General features: G+C 38.7%; 1 protein-coding gene across 1 annotated transcript in view; it reads right to left on the bottom strand.

Annotated features, from left to right (window-relative positions):
• The window catches only part of LOC124155322 (signal recognition particle subunit SRP72), a 122,538-nt gene that overhangs the window by 13,010 nt on the left and 91,423 nt on the right, over positions 1 to 18,105 (bottom strand). The window contains exon 11 of the mRNA XM_046529038.1: positions 9,895 to 10,110. Within this exon, the coding sequence (XP_046384994.1) occupies positions 9,895 to 10,110 (216 nt within the window). The remainder of the gene's footprint in view (positions 1 to 9,894; positions 10,111 to 18,105) is intronic.

Here is an 18,105-nt window from a genome sequence, read left to right as displayed (position 1 = left end):
TGGATCACTCTTTAAGACGTGATCCTTTGACATTAATTTTGGCGCTCCTTAAATTTCAGGCCATAGTTAAAGTAAGCGATGAGACGTAGAGAAGAATGGATGATGAAAATAGTACAGTAAACTCTTGATTTTACGAAGCAGGATTTTACGAAGTTTTCGATTATACGAAGTGATATTGCGGTCCCGGTGAAAAGCCTATGCTAAATACATGGCGCTATTCGATTATACGAAATATTTTGAATTTACGAACCTCGGCTCGGTCCCTAGGAGCAAATGGCATTCGTTTATACGAACTACGGCGAAAAATTTGTCAACAAAACTAGTTACGCCGGCGTAAGTAGCTAAAAAATCAGCGCTTCCAACTGTGGTCCATCAAAAGTGCGATATCGTAAATGATAATGCAACTTTGGAGAGAAGTGGGTCGCCAAAAACCTCACTGTGGGAATTTAGGGGGAGTAGGAGTTCAGTTAAAATATCGCGCCTGACATTATGCCCCTATTTACGTGCCTGTTCATAAACATAGCATCGACAATAATTCGTAGTTTAACATGTCAGGAAGGTCGCGCGGAGTATTCCGTACACCCCTAAATAACCCTTTGCACTGCTGTGAACGTACTTCGAAGACTACTTGACTACTTTTCGCTGAAGCACTTCGAAGGGTCCCTAATCCGGGACCCTTTCCTCGACGAGCTCACCCTCGCTGGCCCCTAAAACTGGGCTATTTTTTAATGCATTACCTGACTCAACCCTGGATTTCAAAGGGCAAAGGTGCCATGGGGGGAAAAAGAGTAAAGTACGTGTTACTGTGGGGCTGTGCATCAACCAAACGGGCACGGACAAAATAAGCCCGTTGTCATTGGGAAATTTGAAAGGCCACGGTGCTTAAAACATGTAAAATTGGAAGCCCTCCCCGTTTTTTACCATGAAATTAAAAATAGCTGGATGCCCCGAGGAATTTTCCAGCAAACAGTTATACGACTACAAAGAAAAATTGCTGGAGAGAACAGCAAAATTGTTTTAATAATGGATAATGCCACCGTCCATAACTACGTGGAAGATCTAAAATTGGCTAATGTTCGAGTCCTCTTTTTACCCCCGAACTCGACTAGCAAGTCCCAGCCCTTGGATCAAGGCATTATCCAGGATTTTAAAGTCCTGTACCGGAAGAAGCTTGAGCGGTATTACTTGCGATGGATCGGTATGTATACATTCATCTATTTTGCTCATGTGCGTTTGGATATCGATTTAGATATTTTTGTTCATGATTATCATTCTTTCAAATCTATTTGCTACTTTTATAAATGGGAACAGAAATTAATAACATCCCGAAATGGACGTTGACACGTGCAATCCGCGCCATAATATCTTTTCGTGTATATATTGGCCTTTGTGAATGAACAACTTAAATATCTTAAGTATTGGGCTCTATTTACCGCCAATTTATATTTCAGGCTTCTCGTAATGAAGACGCACTTCCAAGTCTAACCATGAACTTTCTTCTCACGCGCTTCCCCGTTCTCCCATGCTGGGATTCTGTCTTACCAAAGCCTTTGTCCCTTCCCTCCTGCCGCCTTTGGCTGATCTTGCTAACACCCACCTTCCTTACGCATCCCAAACCCCTCCTTCCCCAGCATGTCCCATTCACTCCCTCCCTAAGGTGACTGAGCTTGTGTGCGTCGCAAAAAAATACGGCCCCCAAAAGTAGACTGAGGCAGAGCTGAAGGCCATTTCCCCACCCTTCTTTGTCCTGCCCCCCTCACCAGTCCTTGTGCTGACCACACTTCTTCCCTCAGGCAATCCCCATCCCACTCTTATTCACCCCACCCACTGGGAACGTTCCCCGATTGTGGAGAAGGGCATGGTTCATCTTTACCTGCAACGGGGGGAAGTTATTAACCGGAGAGAGGCGGAAGAAGTATCTTCCACTATCGGGAAAATGGTGCCGCGCTTATAATTGTCTCTCTTCTTCTCAGCTGACTTTTCATTTGAAATTATTTTCTTTGCTCTTTCCACACTATATTTATTTACGATTATGGCGCGACTATTTTTTAGTGCTAAAACTAAGAAAATCTTCTCTCTATGTCAATGATCCTTTGCATAACTTTCAATACGGCGGAGAAAGGAACACGAAAACTAAATGAGGTGACGGTACAGGTTTTTGCGTGTCATTTTTTGGGAATTCACGCTAGTGAACCAATACTTAACCACGTTGAGAAATGATAAAACGTCTCTTGTAGGAAAACAATCAATGTGGATAATAACGTTTCTATCTATATTTCTCCGATACAGTAAGATGTTTCTCCTGTCGTTTTCCGGTTGGAACCTTGCTCCTGTCGGCATAAAAGGAGAGAAACATACTATATGAACAGGTCACCTCACACCCGGTATGAAGAATACAGTCCTGATGAAGAATTAAGTCTTTTATGGCAACGTCTGCGAAGATGATGGAACACAGCAGTCGGACGGAGAACTCAAACAGAATTTACTTCAAATATTCGCCAGAAGATAATCACATCCTACGTTATTTATGATCGTAATTGAATCTCAGTGAAAATAGATCACATTCTGCTGAAAATACGAAGTAACTCGAAATATTAACTTACGAAGGTTATTTTGGAAACGGGCAAAGACCCTTGTTTTTCTTTTTTTTTCTTGTCACTGAGCGATAGAGGGCGACGTAAATGGCGGTTAGGCTGGCTGCCGCTAAAATTCCGTGGGTGTCAGAAACAAATATCTATCTTTTGCATACTTAATAGTAGCTATTGGCTCCTAACCACAAATTTATTACTTTAAATTCTTATAATAAACATTGCAATTCATTATTTGATTACGTTTTCTAAACTGGTCGGGAATTTCTTTAGCGATCGTTGATGTTGAAGTATGAACAAGAAATGGGAATTTTATGGTGGTATAATTATTTAACGATTTTTCACATCATAAATCGATAGCAAAAAGCCTTTTCTATGAATTATACCAAGAATAACCACCGAAAACAGTTAAATAAGACAACTAAAGACAAAAAACGGCGGAAGAAACAAAAGCGAACATTTTTTTTGTGACTTATGAAAAAGGTTTGAATTTACGAAACTCGATTTTACGAAGTGCCAATTTTCCGGTCCCACTGACTTCGTAAAATCAAGAGTTTACTGTAATTTCAATAAGAAATACGCAGATTGAAAATCACGCGGTGATAGCCACGGTATTAGAAGGTAAAAAATAAAAATTGTTTATCATCACTCTAGGGAAGGTTTTAATGGCGAATGAAGCAAGATTGAAAAATTTACTCGACTTGCATCGTAAAGCACACAGAACATGTTGTGCCCCTCGAAGACGCAACCCGCTCGTTACCCCTATACAACGAAACCCTCTACAGCGAAGTCATGATTTTCCCGGTCCCCTCAAATTCGTTGTACGGAGGTTTTACTGTATTGCTTAGATTATAAGCAGATTTATTTCATTAGCTTACATGGATAGTTGTGCTTATTATATACAAAATTTCTTTTAACGTTCATGTGGTGTTAATTGCATTCAGTACTGGAAAATTACTATGGAATCAGAAGATTTATTACACGAGGTTAAATTTTTTTATGAATTTACCAGCGTTAGATAAATGTAAGTTGTACATGTATCTAAATCCAGAAATGCAAAATGAAGTATAACTGCTGGCACCTTAGCGGTACAGGAGAGGTAATTACTGTAAAACCTCTTATGTGGTGAACCTCATTACATCATAAACCTCCCTACTTCATACCACCCCCACGGTCCCATCAGATTTACATGTAAATTTATAGGCAAACCTCTTTGTAGTGAACCTCTATATCTCGTAAAACCTCCACTTATCACACCAAGGAGACAACCCCGAGATGGCCTAACTACCTCCGCAAAATCGTACCGAGACAACTAGAGAAAATTAATGCAGCCACAATTATGTACATGGCATGACATTTTCAGCGATTAATGTTTCACTCTTATTTTTTTTCTTATACACCTTTAATATGCTGTAACTTTCACGTTAATCATTACTTGTGGCCATTTTGTTCCATATGAGAGCATACCTAACAGTAAATAAGAAAAAAGGTATCCACTATCCAACTATCCTCATCATTTTAAGTGACAGTTGAATTAAGAGAGGTCACATCGTTTTCTCTTGATCATGGTATAAATCATGCGATAGCGCTTTCTTTCTGTAATTATTAAATAATAAATATATGTTCAGTAATGCATGCATGTTTGGTTAAACACATAAATATGTTGGTTTAAAAGACAGCAGTGACTTTCATTTCCGAAGGATATGAAAATATGCTGCTTATCACTGAAACCTCTCTATAGTGAACCTCCATACATCATATTGCCCAAAAGGTCTAGCAGGTCGAGATGGTGAAAAGTGCCCCAAGTTGTTTAGAAAAATAAAAAATATACACCTAAAGTGCATAAAAAATTATGTATTTCTCCAAAGTTTCAGGCCTTAACAATGGATAATAACTCAAAAAAAAAATTGAAACATGATTCTTAGTTTTTTAACCATATCTTCAGTTTTTATTTTTGTAAAATCGTTTTCTTGATTTTAAATTGTAAATACATTTATTTTCACCATTCTGATTTTTCTCAAAATATTTTCACCGAAAGCTAAACTTTTATGTAAGTTTGAAATTTTCAAAATTAAATTTAAAAATAGACACACAAGGGAACAATAGACACGCCAAAAAAGTATATGTTGTTACCCCTGCTCAAAAGCATATTCCAACTTTTTTTTTCAGAATTTTAAAATTGGTGGAACAAGGTCTAAAACATGAGTAACTGCTTTGCGCCATTTGCATCTACAGTGGAACCTCGATCTGTCATTTTTCAGGGGGATGGATGAAAAAAACGATGAATGCGGGAAAACGATAAATGCGGGAATGTTGTCCGGGTTGCCTATGTCCCAGGATCCGCTGGATTTTTGCGAATTATGACATTCATTAATGGATTCAAACGAGATTTCAGTTGATTACAGGAATATTATTACTTTATCGAAACACTTAGGTCATATATTTGATTCGACTTATCTCTCTTTCTAAAATCCTAAAAGAACAAGCCGCCTTGCTAAAAAATGTTTGCACTCCACTCGGAATTTTCACGGCTATTATGCATTTCTTTCTGATGTAAAAATTCTTATCCATTAAATGCCATTTCAAGTACGCGTATTTACGAGAGAAATGTGTGTGTTATGCCTCAAACAACTGATTTCGCCGTCGCAGTTATTGGTTATGAAATGGATCAAGAAGGCCAAAAATAGTTTATTATTTGAAATGTTCCTTTCTAGCAATTAAATTTTTAATATGATTGAGGCAATGTGGCGTTAATCGTCAGCGGCACGCCCACCTGATCCTCGGCTTCATCCCACCTCTTGTTTTCACCAGGGATCTCGCTCTACCCCCACCCCTGCCGTCATGTCCTACCGGACATACCGAAGCGTTCTGCAATATTCACGCATTCTAGCCCGGATTCTTTTCTTCATCATCAATTATTTTCAGTCCATCTTTTAAAGTTCTCACTTGTGTCTTCGGAAGGGCCATGGTCCGAAGACGAATAAGAATAAAACTAATAAAAATGAAAACGGACTCCATTGAACCCACACGGAAAACACTCGCTAGTTTTAAGTCAACCCACCCCGGAAAGTACGGAACCACTCGTAGGAGAAGTTCAGCACTAATGCTATCGCGTACGGCGTAGGCATAGCTTACTGCAGAGGGTGAAGCATGACCATATGACTGCGCAATGAAATTTTTTATCCTATAGAGAAGGCAACTTACCCACTCATTTCTAACAATAAGTAGCGTAGCTCTAGATGAGCAGATGAATTCAGATTGCTAGTCGAGAGAAACAAAATATCCTGAGAAGACATCGCTTCGTTAGCAACTCAGACAAGTGAAACTTGTACCATAAATCGTAAATTGTAACCAGACGCCCTGTTTTCGAAAAAAAAAAATCGCATCAACTGCCGTGAAGCTCACTATCAGCTGCGAGGATATCGTTATTCGCCAGAAATCACCATCGTATTATTCCAACTATTTCCTTGCTTAAAATGCTTAAATAACGTTAGAAATATGTCGTGTTTGGTATCAATCTTTACTGAATTACGTGCACATCACTAATATATCAATATAATAAAAGTATAATACCAATTGCCGAAATTCATTTTTAGATACCTTTTGGGCTAATTGGTGATTCATCCAGCAGTTGACCTCCGTCTTTGAAGGGAGTCGGCTAAAAAAAAGTCAGCGGTCGAGACAGGGGGAGGTGTGAAAAAGGTTTCTTTTGTTCTCAAGTAACTTTATATTTTCTTTCGAAGCTAAGGTCGTGGTAATAAGATCCCTGCTCGAGCTGGGACCTTTTTTTTATTTAGGAGAAGAAGAAAGCTTCAACAGAGGAGGCGAGTGCTGAATGGAGGGGGATACCGGATCTTGGGAAATGCGATAATGTGACTATCCCACGGCACTCAGCTTCTCCCTATCATATTTCAATCTCCTGGGGAAGATTCAAACTTTGTGTCTGTCGTTATTAGCCATAAACAACACGTTGTAAACACTTCGTCATATTTTTGTCAAACGATGAATGCGGGAAAATTATACGGCGGGACCGCGATCTTCGAACGATCAATGCGGGAAAACGATACTTCAGGGAACGATAGATGCGGGAAAAAATTACATTGTCTTTATGGAACTTAATTTGGGACCAGGAGCGGCGAACGATGAATGCGGGAAAACGATGAATGCAGGAACGACAAATCGGGGTTCCACTGTATTTATTCCTGGAGGATATTTGGTTTGATTGTTGAGAGCAACTATTGTTGATCGGTTTCTAATATTATTGATTAAGAATAAAAATTAACATAAACAATGCATATCACACGTAGATTAATCGTAATTATTGTTTTTAAACATTCTGTTAAGCTTTAATTTCCTAATTTCTGTGCAAATATGACAGAAGTCATGATAATTGGTAAATTGTCTTTTCGAATATGCATAAAGGCTGTCACCCTGGACAAATCATTGCGCAGGTTAGTATTGAAAACATTTGTTGAAATTGCAAGAATCCATGCCTGCAAGTAGAGGAGGGCCTATTTTCCCCTCTATAGCGGCAGTGCATTCTTCCGTGCGTTCGCCGCCTTACTCAAAGCAATTTTAACTCTGATTCTGTACATACGTAAGATTTCGCAATGATGTGACCAGAGGAAAACGGCCAAAGTCACACCAGTACACCATTTACGGCACAAGATATCATTGAACAAGACCACGTCACTAATCTCCTTAGATAAATTCCTTCATGAACTAAGCTGTGTTAAGCAACTTTTTGTGTGCGATTATTTCCTTGCAGCGAATGCCGGGCCTTACACATTTTTATCCATATTCTTTCTCCTTGTAGACATAACTGTCCATTAGAACAAATATATTGGCTTTAATGTAATACTCTACCAATGAAGTTATAAACGTTATATTTGTAAAACCAAGAAATAGAACGGATATGTAATTTAAAAATGAATTCATATGTTGTTGTAGCTACGCTTTATCGCAAAATGATTTTTTATATTACATTTAAAAAATAATTTTAAATAATATCTCCATTATATAATACCATTCATTGAAAAGAGCAATTTTTTATCGAAAAAACACTCTTGTTATATTGTTAAAATAAAAGTTTCGTTATACCATTGTTAACAGCACAATCTCTAACCCTGTCAGTTATTTACTAAAGAATATCATATCTCTCCATGTTCCTCAACTTGAAAATGGAATCTTCTATAACTCAACTTTGTATAGCATAAGGAAGCTGCCTGGTTCCTTTGGAACATAATAACTGTGCATTTCTCAAGCTCAAATGCTGCCATTGCTCCTTCCGAATGTGGTGACTCTGGTTCCTTTTCCATCTCAGCGAATACCAGGTGTCAACGGACGAGATCCTTCGACTGCCCCACTTATTTCCATTGAATTAGACTAACTCTTACAATGTACACGCATGTAGACTTTTATAAGCAGCGTAACATTCATGGAAACTAGCCCCTCATTTAGCAATTTATCCTAATAATTTTCTCTCTCATTGCTGCAAGGGACTCGTCTGTATTGTTTCAAATTCACCGATTGAGAAATTGGACATCAGACAAAAGCCTATTGCTGGCATTAACAATGAGGAAGTGACATCGCTTCGTCAAAAACTGGTCCCCTAATATTCAGTCATATTCTCGCACTATTAGGAAGTTGGCTCAAATGTAGACGATAAATACATATTGTGCGAAAAATCCACAGAGAAAAAATCATTCGCCTTGACCGGGATTCGAACCCGGATCCCTCGATTTCCAGCCGAGTGCTTTAGCCAGTTAAGCTACCGAGGTGTCATTCTTCCCTGTGGAAATTTGTGGACTATACCGGACATGGTGGTATAATTAATAAATTTGATAAATACATAGTTAATAAGAGTCAGGAGATATGTAAAAAATCATTTTCGGCAGACTTGGTATTTCTCGAAGCTTGAGGGCTAACTTAACCTTCCGTCAGGCACAATATTGGAATTGCTGAGTTCAGGCACAATGATGTAAAATAACATAATTGTACAATGTATATTCCCCTTATACACACCATCATCATTTCCCAAACCGATACAGCAAGGTGCAATTTAATCTTCTCTTTAGGCATAAGTGTTATTATATGTAATTTACATTATCATGTGAATTCTATGATTAGGGTTTTTTTATTTTGATATATTATATATCCAATAATGCTATTATTTTGCTTAATTATGGTAAATAATTTGCCATTGATCTGTTGGCATGAGTGCGAAAACCAAAAGGCTGCATATAGTGAGTAAAAGCAAACAATACTATGAGTAAAAAGGGTCTATGACAACTATTGGCAAGAAGAGCGCTGAGCCTATCGGATCCATTGCTCCCGACAGAAGGTTAAAGCTTAACAGAATGTTTAAAAACAATAATTACGATTAATCTAAGTGTGATATGCATTGTTTATGTTAATTTTTATTCTTAATCAATAATATTAGAAACTGATCAACAATAGTTGCTCTCAACAATCAAACCAAATATCCTCCTGGAATACATAGGTGCAAATGGCACGAAGCAGTTATTCATGTTTTAGACCCTGTTCCACCAATTTTAAAAATCTGGAAAAAATTAGGAATATACTTTAAGATAGGGGTAAGAATATATATTTTTTCGGCGTGTCTATTGTTTCCTAATTTAATTTTGAAAATCTCAAACTTACATAAAAGTTTAGCTTTCGGTGAAAATATTTTGAGAAAAATCAGAATGGTAGAAAATAAATGTATTTACATTTTAAAATCAAGAAAATGATTTTACAAAAATAAAAACTGGAGATATGGTTAAAAAAACTAAGAATCATGTTTCAATTTTTTTTGGGGTTATCATCCATTGTTAAGGCCTGAAACTTTGGGGAAACACATAATTTTGTACGCATTTAAGGGTGTATTTTTTATTTTTCAAAACATCTGGGGGCACTTTTCACCATCTTAACCGGCTAGACCCTTTTGGTCCCCTCCATTACGATGTAAAGATGTTTTACTATACCTACAATCATACCCAATAGAAAAATTCAAGCATGCCCGAAATTTCAAATTTGGCACTTAGGGAGTAGGCCAATGAGAGTGTCGGCACAGTCGGCATGGAGTGAGTATCCCACACTAGTACATATGCCTAATTGGGTGATGTATTCTTTCTTTGTCATGATCATATTATGACATCTTGCAAAATTTCATCCAAGATAGACAATTTCCACCTCATGCACCCAGGCCAAGGCTGATTGATGCTGCTAAAAACCAAGCTGAGTGGCCAGTAGAAGATGGAATGGATGGCCAGCATTAGAAAAGAGGCCATTCTAATCTACTCACTACTGATCGCTGCCACCTGATGCAGCTCCCTGCGTGCCTTTGCCCACATCCTTGGCCCTGCGGTCCTTCTTCTTGCGGAAACCAGTGCGCTCGTGGCGCGGGAGCCATCGTTCGGGGTCTGGCGTCGACTCGGGGTCATAGTTCTTGGGCAGCTTGCCTTTGCGCCTCCTACGAGGTCTCTTTGATGCCTTCACCAGCAGCTCCTCACCAGCTGTCCTGCACACACAAGACAACAACAATATCAATGAGTCCATGCAGCTGAAAGAAAGCACATAGGACAAACATCAGCCATAAAAAGCGCCATGGGGCTGTCCTACTGGGCATAGTCCAACCATCTATGGCTTACATATCTCCTACTCCCCTCTACTCACCCCGTTTTTGAAACCTCTCCGAGAGCACATGACGTCCTCTACGCTCATTCTTTAACCAACCTTGTTTATCTTTTTTTCCCAGAATTTGAGGGTAGTACCAGTTATTTAATGAGTCTTGTTTACTTTCTGTCAACTATGTAACTGGGTCGAGAGAAACTTGGGGGAGAAATCTACCAAGCTAATCAGGAGGGATCTGCCTGGGACCCAAATCCCCAAAACGAAATCATTTCCAATGTTTTCTGTGACCAATGCTTACTTTTTCCACAAAGTGCTACATAGAACATGAGAGGAAGAAGACTATTGTGCTCTGTGCAGACATTTGTACTTTACATATCTGGTGAAAATATTTCATGTGTGTGCGTGTGTGTGTGTGCAGTCAATGCAACTCGCTGCTAAGCTTGAAGCCGCCAAGTGCACTGCGGAGAGTGCATAGGCCTCCAGATGATGTCGGCTGCAAAATAAGACAGTTTACACAGCAATCAAGGAGTCTTGGACAAAAGCGACAGCAATCTGAAGGGGTATTGGTCCATCCTGTACATGCATTCATTTGTTTGTGTTGCTCACATTGGTGATGTTGTTTCCCATACGTGTCACTCTTAAGTTCTTTCTTTTGTTTTGTTTATTGGATTGTTGTCATGTTTTGAGTCCTGTGAGATGTAATAAAAGAAAGGATAGCATAACAGATTATGAGACTTATACACTAGGAAGAATAAATAAATGAAGAAAAATCGTCTGAAAAAAAAGTCAGAAAAGCTAAGTTGAAACGAGCGATGTCCAAGCAGATAAATCTAAATGGCAGAGGACAAGGCTATGAGAAAGTACGTAAAGCTAGTCAACACCACAGGCTTTTCATCGTCGCTGACCACGAAAGCTATACTACATCAAAAGGGATGCAGGGAAGTCGTCTCCCCGACGATGATCATGAGACAGACGCATTATCATTAGAAGAGGTGAAAAAAAGTGATAGAACAGTGTCCCTCATATTTTTGACTTTGAATTCGACTTCGACCATAGGTTTTGTCAGCATTGCAAATGTCACTCAGTTTATGTGGAACAAATACACCAAAGCTGGACCTGTCAATCAAAGATTAATGCTTCAGGAACTCATTTTCATGAATGAAAAAAGAGGATGAAGATATGGAAGAATACTTAGCAAAACTTTTTAATCTAAACAGGAGATTGAAGTCACACAAGGCAAACTTTGAAAATGAGATACTAGCAAGAGTTAACATCGGTGGTCTCCTAAATATAGAAATAGAAAATCGGTGGTCTCCTAAATAGAAAAATATGAAGTACTCATCACCACAATAGACCAAGGAGCAGAAATAGATTTGCTGGACAAACTCCGGTTTTTAAAGTTTACATTATTTATATTTTTATGTATCTGAATACTAAAAATGAGGACCGAATAAAATTCGTTTACGCCCATATGACATAATTTTGTTTCGCTGCGTCCACCAATATGTTATATCTTTGCAGTGTGTATAGAAGGATAAGTTACGTTAATAATCGAACAGCTGTAGGTAAAGTGAGATGAGATGAGTGTTACTTTCGTGATTTTCACAGGATTCTCGCGATGAAGACAAATCTTATGAATATTCTGGAAGCTTATATCCTGGAATTAAAAAAATCAAGTCTTATGGGTTTTGAAATATAAATAATATGGGATAATAAGCGACGTGTCAAAGAACCCAATGCCGTTTTGGAGGTGGAGCTAGAAGAGCCGATATTTTTTTCCTACCGCAGAGCCCTATTCCCTCACAGAGGATGTTTCCTTAGAGATGGACGGGTAAATGTGATGCATGGGAGTGCACTAGATGAGGTTTTACACCTCAATTGGTGGGAAATAAAAAAAAAATAACTTCTTAGAAGTGTGGGTTATAAGGTGGTAGGGAACAAGGAACAGGCGCCTATTTTCTTTTGTCCAGCTCTGCGTGAGGGACTGATGGAAGAATTTTCTGGGGTGACAAAAATACCCTCTCGCTGGGAGGACTTCCCTCACCTTTTCTTTCCGTAGCGTTTCACTGACCCAAACATTGAGACTATCCATACCTTCCCACTAAGCTTCCTTATTTGTAGAGGTCCGTGAAAGTGGTTTTATTTATTGCTAAAATTCGTTTTAAAACCATGTGATTTCGGTGTTATAGAAAATCTTGGCGGTGTTATTTTAATGCAACAATTTTCCCATGTTTATGGGCGTTTTATTATTTTATGCTACATGTTTCATGTATACTTATACTTTTATTAAGCATTTTACATAACTTTTAACACAATTTTAACTGTACAAAATTTCTGACAAAATTAAATGAAAGAAATGGTTCAACTTATACGCGCGGACTGCGTGCGGCTCAAAACATCGATTTTTATTTTGCTTGATGCTAATGGTCGTAGTTAATTTTTTTGGCTGAACTTCTAAAACTTTTTATTTAATTCAACGTAAATATCTCGAGGTAACTCGGTGATCCTTTTTTTATAATCCTACAAGAACGCAAAATTTCGACGAAAAACAGGGTCCGCCATTTTGTATCGTATCCGCCACAAATAATACAACTGAGTCATGACAGTTGCCAAGAATTAACAATAATAAACCACATAATAATATTGTAAATTTTTGTTTCTATTGAATAACTACATAAGGTGTGGCATTAGTTTTAACATGCTGAATTTTGATAAAAATTCAATGAGGGCAATTTTTGCTAAATTTGTTCCACTTTGAGGCCAAGTAATTTGTTTAAAAAAAATTCCAATGAAAAACGGCTTGCGTCAAAAATTGCACTAATGTATTGACACCATTTTTGCAAAGTTTCAATTTCCGCACTCAAAAAAATCGATTTTGAGGTTTTGTCCAGCATTTTTCGATTTCAGCCCACTGTGCGGCGGTACGCCGCCCAAGGCGTGAAATACAGTCAGTGCTACATTGCGGCCGCTTTCTGACGAGACAACTTTTCGCCGCCCGCCGTTTACGTCATGACGCCCTGAAATTCAGGCCGCTTTCAGACGAGACGACTCTCTGCCACGCTGTGGGCCGTGCCGTGAACCGGTCCCAGCCAGCGGCCGTGTTTAAGTCAACGAAATTGTTACATTAGACCCACACTCAAGGTTTTCCTGTAACATGTTATCCAATAACGCTGTCTAATGCGTCGCGGTGAGTCACCGGAATTACTGCTCAGCATTGACGCGTAACGGGTGCGTGAGCTTGTATTTCCGCTCTTCCGCAGCCGTGTTAAATTTCTTTCCGCACATTTTTAATTCACAATATTTAATTCTTCAGGTGAGAAAGCGCCTCATTCTAAGCATTTCAGGATTGATACATGGGAATCAAAGAGAGAGGCTGTGATAAATTGAACGGAAAATTCTGGCGGAGAAATCACTACAGTGCGCGATATTACGCGGATGCGTTATGTGCGAGACTAAACGAGCCAATTGACCTTGGAATCGTAATGAGATATAGCAAATGAACGTCGGCAGCGTTAAACAATGGATTATGACTCATTACATGTGATTTTTTCGCTAATCCACCTTAAATCGCAAATAACGCGAAATTTCGTTTTAATTGACAGATTTCGCGTTATTTCTTGTTATTTCGCGATATCGCGTATCGCAAAATTCACGGACCTCTACTTATTTGTCATTCACCGCCTTCTTCCCCCCTCCCACAAAACTTGATTGAACTTCTCTCCACCCTAATGACCCACCCGAGATGGACCTTCTTGGAATGAAGGAAGGGCCACCGCGAGGCGTTTTGACAAGGATTTTGTTCCCTGTCCCTCATGCAGCGATGGAAGGATAAAGAAAAAGAAGGCTTTTGTATCTAATTGCCTCCTTGCACTCCCAACCTTTTTCGCGATAACGGTTTTCTATGCTAACCTGGCCTAACGATCTGGGTATTCCTTGATCCTTGGCAGTCGACACACTACCACCCCTTCACCTCAAAACAACTTACCTGGCATTCCTTCTCCTTTCTCCTCCTCACTCACCCCTTCCCGTTAGTAAAACCCCCAATGAATAAAATATTTGTGCATTTGAGTACACAAAGTAACGAGAAATATATTTACAAATTTTCATTTCATGGCAAATTGTCTATTCTCCCATTCATCATGAAAAGATTTTTACCATGTAAATACTGAACTAATTGTCAGAAAAAATAAATTATTTTCTATCACACAATTAGTTGGGTAGTTATCTTGATTTCACCCCAATGGTAAACTGTCACGTCATCGGTGATTATATAAATGCCAGAAATTTTGCATAGACTATCGTAGCCACAAAGGAATATTTTCAAATGAGAGGTGCAAGACATATAACATTAACCTGTGATGTGTTCTTCACGGTAGTCGGTGAAACCTCTGAATCTCCTGGCAAGTTACAGTTGCTCATTCAACGAGAAATATTCACACGACGGTGAGGAAGCATTTTTCTAGGAATTCGGATAATGCATTGTGTTAAAATTTTCTTAGAATTGCTGCTTGGTGTAATTCTACACATAATAACCCTGGGATTTGCCCAAAGGTAACATCAACACGGCAGGTATGTGGACGTGGAACAGAGAAGGTGCCCAAGCAAAACTAAGTTGTAAGCCATGGAAAAAACAACCTTGGCTAGCCATGAGTTTCTATGAATAATTCTAGCAAAAAATTGAAGTTTTGTCAATGAACATTATAACGAGGCAAACATAATGACTATAAGCTAAAAGGGAAAGCAAAATAGGCATTGTAATATTTTCCTTCTGTTGAACAATTTCATTTGGTTTATAAGGTTTGAAAAATTAAATATTAGGATTATAAATAGATTATAGCATTTCATACGAAACGTAATTGATTTGACATTAACATCGAGAGTGCAGTCCCCGACACAGCAACGAGGAAATACTAAGTGCCGCAGCGGCGCCGTAAATCCAACGACATAACTTTTTTCATTAGAGGCCATTAAAATGTAAACTATCAACACTATGCGAACAAAATTTTATACGTAGATGAAGAAAGAAGAAAAAATACACTACTGAAAATTTCAAAATGATCCATTGGAATGGAAAATTTTTACACCACTTTTAAAAGCACGAGCACTGCTAAGGCGCAGCAAATCCACATGAGGGTTAAATATAATACATTCATTTAAGTGTTTTACGAAGTCATTTATTTTAAAATTTACTCTTATTATATCACTTTTTAAAAAATTTCATGTATTTCTACATAAAAATCAAGTAAAACATTTCACAATAAATATAGTGAAAAAAATTACTCACCATAAAAACAGACGATGGTGTTGATATTAATATAAACTCCCAATTTGAAACACAGTAAAATATATAAACTAAAAGTCTATTTTGGTGTGGCACACTTTGAAACAAGGGGCAACGCGAAGACCCACATTGCAGTCGGGACAAAAATAGCGACTCTCCCTCCTCACCATTTTTCCACGTGCATCTCGCTTTCGGGAGCACACTTCCTAGTTAGGTTTGCCTTATTTTCCGTGGGTGGTTTATATGTCTGGGAAATGCCTCTCGGTAATTCAGTGGGGATGGGCTTTTGCAGGTGGCCCACCTGCCTTAGGGGAGGGAACACTTGGGAAGTATACTTCAATCATTTTATCTATTAGGTCCAGCATGTATTTCTAATGTGTTTTATCACCACCTGCTTTTCGATATAAAACATATGAATTCCATAAGCAAATTTCCATCAAATGAAAAAATAATTTCTAATAATATTTTTTTCCCTCTTTTTCTTGGGATTGGATAGTCAGCCAAATGCTGATCCACCCTGTCAACATCCCCATTGTCTCATTGTAGTCGATGACTACCTTTGGTTTCATAACCACTACCCCCCTTTTCTGCACCTCTCTCATTTCCCTGTTGTGAACCGTAGAGAGTAACATCACTTCCTTCTTGTCCTCCCAGCGAAGAACCAAAATTTTTCCTTCACGGAAGGCTGCCACATCACCTTTCTTCATTTTTATCTTCTTCAGCCCCTCTGGCATCCCCTCTCGTGTTCCGTTCCATAAGTATCACAGGAATGAGAAATTAGTTCCTCGGCCAGTTGTGGAGAGGTATAAAAATTGTCCGTTGTGACACAATACCCTTTTTCAAATAGTGGTTTCATCAGTGACAATACCACTTGGGAGGACATTGGCTTACTTTCAAAGTCTTTGTCAAGAGTGGTGCCTTTCCCGGTATAAATAATTGTTGACCAGACGTACCCAGTGCTAGACTCACAGAGGACAAAAGTTTTTAAGCCGAATCTAGCTCTTTTTTTGGGGAATATATTGACACCCAACCCAATCGTCCTTTATACAGCAAGTTCAAAATTTGATAAATTGCCCAAATTTTATTGAGCTTTGGGTTGCGATGAGTTTGAGCATCGTACTCATCATTGTTGCAAAAACTGACCAATTTTTGCAAATCACCGGTAAGACATCGTCTCACCAAAAAAAAGAGGTATTCAATATTCTCCTTGTTGACCAAAAATCTTCCTGCTCAGGTTTTCGCACAATACTTTGTAACATTATCAGTGCAAAAAACACACGCATTTCAGCAGCAATCACAGCTCGCCATTGGTCTCTTGAACTGGAAGGATTTTTCCGTAAATATTGTTCAGCATACCGATTTGTTTCAACGGTAATAAATTTAATTATTTGATCATCAAAAAACAGTTCGAAAAATTGCTGCACTCTGCGATTTCGATCAACCTCAAAATTTACTGATGAATTACCTTCAAAGTTGAACCTGCAGGCAGTGCAGGAGAGGGAGTGCCTGATCTATTCACTCCCCTATTAGGCGTCAGCTCTTCATCCTCTGTCTCCTCGGGATTGGCATTCATAGGAAAAGCTGCATTCTGAACCAGAGATTTCAATGTCCCCTAAATTGTCCGTAGGAATGTCACTTCCACAGTCACTTCGCGTATCACTTTCCACGTCACTATACATTGCGGAAGGATGCTTGGGGAAAACGTCAAAATAACGCGACAAAAAGTAATTTGCAGAGGAATAAAAATGTTAGATGTGTACCCTCCAAAAGACTCTGTAGAACTGATGCTAGAATTTTTTGGGATGGGGGTGTAAGTAACCCAAAACAGAAGGAAGAAGTGGTAAAAGGAGCGAGGCAAAGAAAGCAAAACATGAAAGGCATTGGGAAGGGAAAAATGGTGAGAAAGAGTGGTTTGGGGGCGGCTGTAAAAAGGGAGATCGGAGGGGAGGAGGATGAGGAGAAGGGTGTAAAAGGAAAAGTGGGGAGGGGAGAAAACAATGGATGAAGAGAAGGGGTGGATAAACAAGGGGGTTGGAAGATAGAAAGTATGCCTTGGCCGGAAGGGAGAAATTGCTGAATAGCCCAAGGCTCCATCTCAAATCTATGCACGGTCACAATTATTGACCAACTTACAGAAATGAAATAATAATCAGTTGTATTTGTAGCTAAATAATAAACTGAAAACTAAAAAAACAAAGATATAATTGGTCATTATAAAGAAAAAAGACAATAAAACATCACTGAGCAAGTTGATTTTCGGTGCAAAGATTTTTACAACATATTGCTGAAAAAGGACATTATCAGAAAGTTCCCGACTACTGTTATGTAGTTTACAGAAATGGCTTTTGAACACATGACCTTTGGAATAGCAGCTTGGAACATAATTCATTTACAAGGTCCCATCGACTACACTGAAGAGTAAGCAATGATAGTTTTGATTGGTAGTGTTTATAAAATGTTTCAAATCAATTTATTCACTGAATACCTATATTACAACATCCTTTCTGATAGCAAGATTCGAACGCGCGACCTTCAGAATAGCAAGACGGCACTTGTCTGCTGGCTCCCTTTGGCTGTTCCAACGATTGATAAAAACACTGC

This window comes from Ischnura elegans, chromosome 3 (assembly GCF_921293095.1).
Source record: "Ischnura elegans chromosome 3, ioIscEleg1.1, whole genome shotgun sequence".
In the NCBI taxonomy this organism is placed as follows: Eukaryota; Metazoa; Arthropoda; class Insecta; order Odonata; family Coenagrionidae; genus Ischnura; species Ischnura elegans.
Note: the sequence above shows the minus strand (reverse complement) of the source record. Positions and strands in the feature narration are given on the sequence as shown.